General features: G+C 39.4%; 1 protein-coding gene across 1 annotated transcript in view; it reads right to left on the bottom strand.

The window, feature by feature from the left end:
• LOC108689435 (protein trachealess) overlaps positions 1–7099 on the bottom strand; it is a 94493-nt gene that overhangs the window by 2513 nt on the left and 84881 nt on the right. The window contains exons 6-11 of the mRNA XM_018196229.1: positions 4019–4095; positions 3594–3683; positions 2399–2591; positions 2033–2154; positions 1683–1876; positions 1138–1244 (exon numbers count right to left, since the gene is read on the bottom strand). Of these exons, the coding sequence (XP_018051718.1) occupies positions 1138–1244; positions 1683–1876; positions 2033–2154; positions 2399–2591; positions 3594–3683; positions 4019–4095 (783 nt within the window). The remainder of the gene's footprint in view (positions 1–1137; positions 1245–1682; positions 1877–2032; positions 2155–2398; positions 2592–3593; positions 3684–4018; positions 4096–7099) is intronic.

Below are 7099 nucleotides of genomic sequence, written 5' to 3' on the forward strand. Positions count from 1 at the left end.
TATCGTATCTCGAAAAACACTCAATTAACGAAAGAGCGATTCATTTGTTTTACAGGGGAGTCGCACGATAAATATATTCAGAGCTATAATTACGAATAATTATCTGCGCGATTGAATGATTGTCAATGAGAAACGTTATCCCCAACGCCTACGTGGCTAGTAATTTTATGTGAAACGTTCAAATACAAACAGATACGTACTTACTAAATCTGCAAGCGGTCGCGCGCAGTCGAAAAGACCAACGTATTAATACTTTCGTGCTTTTCTCTCTTCCCGGACAGCTTTGACACCCATCGCGCTCTCTTTCACCAAAGTATTTTCCTAGAACAGTAGGAGCAAGAAATTCTGCGTGGCAAATCTATCGGCTTTGTTTGTTGGGGACGTATGTATATGAATAACGTGACGGCTCTATTTTCGTTAATTGTTTCTCGAGTACAGACTGCAGCGAAAAAAAGAAGACAGTGATATTAAAACGTGTAAAATTTATTTTGCACTGCTTTATACAGATAAAAAAGGCATTAAAACATTAATTTAATCCTTATTTGTGGATTTTATTTAACGACCCGACACTGTCACGTCCGTTAATCGTTCGTTAAGAAATTTTTCGCAATTAATTTTTGCTTGATGGAAATTTATAGAAAGAGAAAGTTCAAATTATCTCTCTTTGCGTATTCCTTTCCCGACTTGTTATTTCTTGCAGCTCTAAATTTTGCAACTCATTTTTCTCCGCAGCTATTATTTCTTTCTCTTGTCCGTTTTTTAGTGTCCCCTATTTATTTCATAAGTTCCCGTTCTCGTTTGAGCATATAACCTTTCATTTTAAAATAATTTAATCGACAAACGAAATATTACTACAGAGAAGCACATCGTCGTAGATCATCGGCGAAAAATCACCTCCCACGATCGCGATGACGTAATCGACACTCGCAAAAATTCGCGCGACGCAACTATATATTATTTAATTAAGACAAATTACTCAGAATTCACACGCGTACATTCCTTCGAACATTACACAGAAAACATTAGGGAAAGCGAGCGAGGATCTTCTCGCGTGTGACTTTGCGCGCGATCGTGCAAACGGTACTCACTCGACTCGACTACGATCGAACGTGGCGAATTATTACCAGTCATACTCACGATCTATGTGAGACTTCCGAAGACGATTCGCGTCCTCGCCGTGGCACAGCGTATAGAGATTCTTCCCCGTCAATTCATCGGCGGTGTAGTCCAGCAATTCGGACACTCTGAGAAGAACACATGAATTACAATGCTTTTATTACAAAGTCGTCTTATAGATTCATCTGTTTCATATCCATTTCTATCAATGTTGATTAACTTTAATCTCTATTTAATTTATTCTTTATTATTTCTAATTCTTAATTATAAATTTAATTTTGCAAAGTGTTCAATTACTGTAAAAAGGAATAATTTTATTTGTAAATTGTGGCTTTACACTTTATGTACGTATAAATGTACACTTTCGATAGTGGGTCTCAAAATTGTCCACTATTATTGTTGTAATTTTTCTATAATGTGCGATTTTTCTTCAATGGCACTACAGACTTCTCAAAGCAACAAGTCATAAGATAAAACATTAAAATGAATTTAAAATGAATCGAAAAATGACTTTTAATGATGACTTATTGTTCTGCTTGGATTGATTCGATGCAAACGGTACTCACTTTGGCTCGCAATGTGCTATCCGAAAGTCAAAGCTGATCCGTGTGACGAACATGTCGGTTTCAAGACGAATTTCATGTACACTGGGCGGTGGAAGAGCGATAGCTAGTCCGACCATGCCCATCAAAGGCGGCGCAGACTTCCTCGCATGACTGAATATAAACTGCGGCCTCAAACGGCACAGCAACAGTACGACCTGTATACGCGCGTGTAAAAAATATATTATTAAAAAAATGTAAAAATGTTCTTGCACAAATATTAGGACTATCGTATATTAAATAGCGCCAATTAAAATGTAAAAATAAGCATAATTCAAAACTTTATTAATTTTATCAAGAGCGATTTCACTTACCCGATAACCAGACGACTTGAAATGACACCCCCTCTTCGTCAGAGTGGATTTCATTCTAACGCAAAATGCCCGGTCGTACCCTTTGTACAGTCCGGTCGCCGACAGCGACATTACCGAGGACACTGAGAATAGATACAAAAAGGAATTGAATCCCCGAAATACAATACACTCGGATATTTGCATTCTTTAACCGTTTTATCTTTTTTAATGATGGAAGTCAGACGCCATGGCATTATTATAAAAATCAATATGTTAAAATAATCCTTTGAGCCAAAAGAATAAAATTTAAAAAATCGTTTTCAACTTTCACAGTTCAAGGGTTAGCGAGCAACGTTTTTTTGCATGATGTGTTGCAGGAAAATTTACCATCGGGATTCGCGGTAGAGGACGAACCGTGCTCTTCCGACGCACCACTACTCGGTGAGGCTAGACCAGAATTCGACGAGTGCGGGGCCGAGGTGCTTGTCGTCGACGCGAGTCCCAGACCGAGCTGCTCGGCGACCTCGGCGTGATCTTGCTGATGGACGTAGTCGAAAACGCTTGATCCCGTCATCTCTACCTAGAATTAAAAACAATAGTTTTCTCTCTCGGTGGGATTTATCTCGTGCCACCAGATCGATTTCGGCGCGAGAGACACGTAGGGGTACGCAGGGGATACGTAGAGGTGCATAGGGGTACGTAGAATTTGAAGGAAGCCAGCTACAGGGAAGGTGAACAGGCGGGTGCAGCCATGTTTGTGCCAACGTCGGCTTTCCCGTCGGTTTTCCGAATCCCCGAAACACCCTATTGATTGCCCCACGAGCTTCGCAGAGAACCGAGAGGCTAGAGCTACACCGGTCACCTCCCGTACCCTCCTTCTCCCCGCTTTATCCCCCCGGCACCGCTCTTCTCTACTCTCTTTCCCCGTCCACCTTCTCGCTCGCGGCATTAGGAATGGCGAACACGCCGCCGTGCAGAGGCTACGTGAGCCGCATGCGACCACCTCCGCCCGCCGCCATCCACCCATCCTACCCTCCCTTTCCTCCCCCTCGCTCCCCCCGTTCTATGTCATGCTCGCCGTCGTGCCAGCCAGTATGGCCGCCAACTCGTACAACCTTCTCCTCTTTTCCTCCCTTGACCTCTCCTCCTTATTCTTCTACAACGCTATCAACTTTTCCTTCTCCTCCTCTTTCGCTAGCTCTGCAACCATCGCTACCACCTTCACCACCGCTACCGCCACCGCCACCTCCACCGCCGCCGCCACCGCTGCCGATATTATACCATCGCTACACAACTTCAACATTTTCAACCTCCTTCTCTTCCGTCAACTTTTCTCTCTTCTTTTCTTCCTCCTCCTCCTCCTCCTCCTCCCTCTGCTATGTCTTTATATATTTCTACTATCTCTGGCCTTCCGGTTGACGGTACACACACGTTGCATTCGTGTTTGGCGCACCCACGTTGCTTTTTACTTGCTTTCGCTTTCTCGTTATCGTTATCACTTTTCCCCTATGCACTTTTCTCCCTAATACGCGCTCCAGTCGTTTCCGACTTCATCGGCGCTATAACGATAAACCGCGCTTACCTGTGAAAGGCCGAGATATATCGAAACGGTCTCAGATATGTACAGGAATCTGCCATCAGCTGCGACAGCCATCGCGAAGCCATCCAGGGACTGACGACAAAAAGTACGAGATACTTGTGAGGAACTCCGGATCGAATATTCCCAGATGATAAACGTAAAACGCTTTTCAAACATTTATACAGAGATACTCTCTCTTGAGGAAAAGATAGACTTCATAGAATATTGATAATTTTTTCCGAATTATTTTTATTTAGTATTATGGTTTATGTTTCAAATATATTTAAATTTCCTCGACAGATTTGCAATTTCGATTGGAGAATAAAGAGTTTATGACGCAACATATAGCAGTTTGAAAAAAGTATTAAAGTCAAAGATACTGCAGTTTGGCGAAGTTGCTATGGTTTACAATTACAATGCAAACTTACCTGTAATATGTGGGTACCTTGATGAATTTCGAAATGGTCTATCGCTGCAGATGTCGACGATCTGACTCGATTAGCACCTGTATAAGATAACATATCAGGATAATATAAACGATACCATTGAAATAGTGTCTAAAATAATGTATAAATTCTATCAGTGTTTAAATTATTAATTTCTCACGACAATTTTGAAATTTTTAACTAACTGCAATGCTCAGTTTTGTTAAATTAACGCCAACATTGTTAAGTAAAGTTCAAAATTTCGAAAGTAGAATTGAAAAAACAGACTTCGTATATTCGTTTTTTAATTGAAAAGAAATTTTTTTCTCTTTTAAGGAGGTTCTCGCGCTACTTTCTACTCAATAGTTTATTCATAATAATATGTAAAACGATTAAAATAATGGAATAAAAAGATTGCTAACAATATCTTATATAATTATTAATTTTATATGTTATTAAATACTTTCAAAATGACAAAATAAAAGTTGTAAGATGTTCATTTGATGTACATGTGTAACGTCCATGTGACATATATTCAAGCTTTTTTCATTGAAGAATATACATTTTTTGTAAACTGTAAGATCAGTTTAAATAAAACAACTTTACAAGAATAAACTTAAACTTAAACTTAATGTTTACCTTATATAATTATAATGATTTTTAAATTGCTGCCTTATACGCAAGTCTCAATTTAAAAGAGAATAACTACAAAATAAGATTTCAACTTGTAATGTAAAATTTTATAAATTTAAAATTAAATATCTTCAAAATGGTACGATAAAAGTTAATGAATTTTTTCTAGATATTATTGATATCATTAACTTTTGTATTACATGTATATTACAGACTTGTCTTATATTTCATCGCGAGAACCTCCTTAAGGAATTTCAGTTTTTTAAATTTTATTCGACATGAGAGCACAATGAAAAACGACGAATCTTCCGCTCCAATCTATTGTTTGTTCTGTCCATAATAAATCAGAAATTTGAAATTTCCTCAATTTCGGAACGAGTATAATTGATAATAATGTAATGTCGAACACTGACGATAGATCGGCATATACTTATCGAGGAAGGTATCCTCGATTGATCAGCGATACGTGACTCACATCGGCAGTACATCGGCGTTGAACTATCGGCTGTGCCGACCCCTTTTGCGCGCTTTCTTTTCTCCCCTCGTTTAACAAACAAGACGCGGACTACTTCTTACCGTAATAATAATCCTACGCTCCCCAGCAGCTTCGTAATGAAAGGACTTAGAAGACTCGATCAAACTCGCGCGCGAACCGTTTAATCTCGTAAGTCCATCGAGATGAGGCGGAATGGCCGACTCGCCAGACTGACCCTAAGTTTCGGGTTTTCGGTCAACAAGGTAATGCCGATATTTCCTACCGTACGGAACTGGACTTTGGGATAATCTAACAGGATTTCGTTTCTTGACGAACGCCTTTGTTCTCCCAATTATAATGACCCTTTCGCCAATACGAATGAGTCCCTCGCGCGCCTCGTTGTCTCAATCTTTGAAGATGTATTTCGCTCCCTTATTTCAAAAGTAACACAATTCAACAAAATATGATTTTCGAGTTATTATCATAAATAAGTTAAGTAAAACATTATCTTATCAATAATAATCAAAAGTGGACTAATTTCACTTATAATAAAAATCGTCAAAATTGTCACAACTCAAAAAGATTTTTAAAGATTATGAAATGAAAATAACTTATTGCGAGTAATAAATTAAATATATATACACCGATATCTATAGATGGTTTAAAGTTTCGGTGATAAGTGATACACACGTTAGTATGTTTTTATTATAACCAAAATATTTCAAAACAATCTGACACAGAATATTTTATTTTTGAGATGAATTTACAGAAGATGAATTAGTTCTGTAACGCGGATATTATATTATAGCTCGCCTCGCGGTCAACCCTCGTCGACGCATCAAGTCCGGTACCACATCTTCACCATTTATCACAATATTTTGATAAATATAACTTGACCGTGCGTGTGTACCTTAGGTAACTAGAAAAATATCTATACCGACATTTCGAGCGAATATCATATAATTATCGTATGTGTGAAAGCGGTCGATCAATTATTCCGAAGAATTCTCGGTCGGAATCGATAAGCCGGCATTGAGTTTCGGAATCGCGAAATCATTTTACTCGGTTAAGTCGAGAGGATCTCGTTCGTTCTGACGATGGCCCTGACATGCGGCGCGAACAGAAGAGGGGCGCACTGGATTTAGTTTGACGAGGAGTTGCGGCACAGCGATGCGCGGCACCTAACTCAATTTCGTTAGTTTAGTTACATCGGCGGTTCGTAACGCGAGGCGTGCGCTCGTAGGGGGTTGTCGTGATTAGATTTTCATGTGGATAGTAGTAGAGGTACCTAAGCCTTTATACGTACCCGCGTACGTGGCAAAACCCCTCTCTCATTTTCTTTCTCTATCTTTTCGCGACCCTTCCGCACTGTAAATATTAACTCAACCAACCCCTCGCTCTCTGAAAATATGCGGTGGCTTCGCGGGTAAGTGAAGCTTTCCGACAAGTTCAACAACGGTGTCTTTATGATCTCTCCTTTGTGGAGAATTTTCCTTTCATTGATAGATAGCGGGTACATTAGCGACAATGTAACTCTATTCTTTTGGAAAAAAATCAGCTTGATTAGTCGACATACCGAGGGATATAAAGCCTTGACCAGCAAGAGTAACAATAACACTTCAACTAACATGAATGAAAAAACGTGAGAGAAAAAAATAAAAGCTAGTAGCTGCTCCCTTTTCGCTAAATGAAGCACGAAAATGAAGGAGGCCCGCGGCGATCTTATCGCTCGATGATTGCCGACAATTCTCTATTACTATGTATCTAGAAATCTTTCTCTTTCGCAGGCTGCATGGTCACCGGAATTATAAAGGATATCTGGAAGCTCGATCTATTGCGAAGTTTACGTGTTTCCTCAAGAAGGCTATTGTCCACAATTTTTGTCAGATATATTCCAACGTGTCCTAGTAGTTCTTGTGATTCGCGTTATATTATGTAGAAAGGTACTTCATCAAGTCATGTAATTGCGATATATA

This window comes from Atta colombica, unplaced genomic scaffold (assembly GCF_001594045.1).
Source record: "Atta colombica isolate Treedump-2 unplaced genomic scaffold, Acol1.0 scaffold1, whole genome shotgun sequence".
In the NCBI taxonomy this organism is placed as follows: Eukaryota; Metazoa; Arthropoda; class Insecta; order Hymenoptera; family Formicidae; genus Atta; species Atta colombica.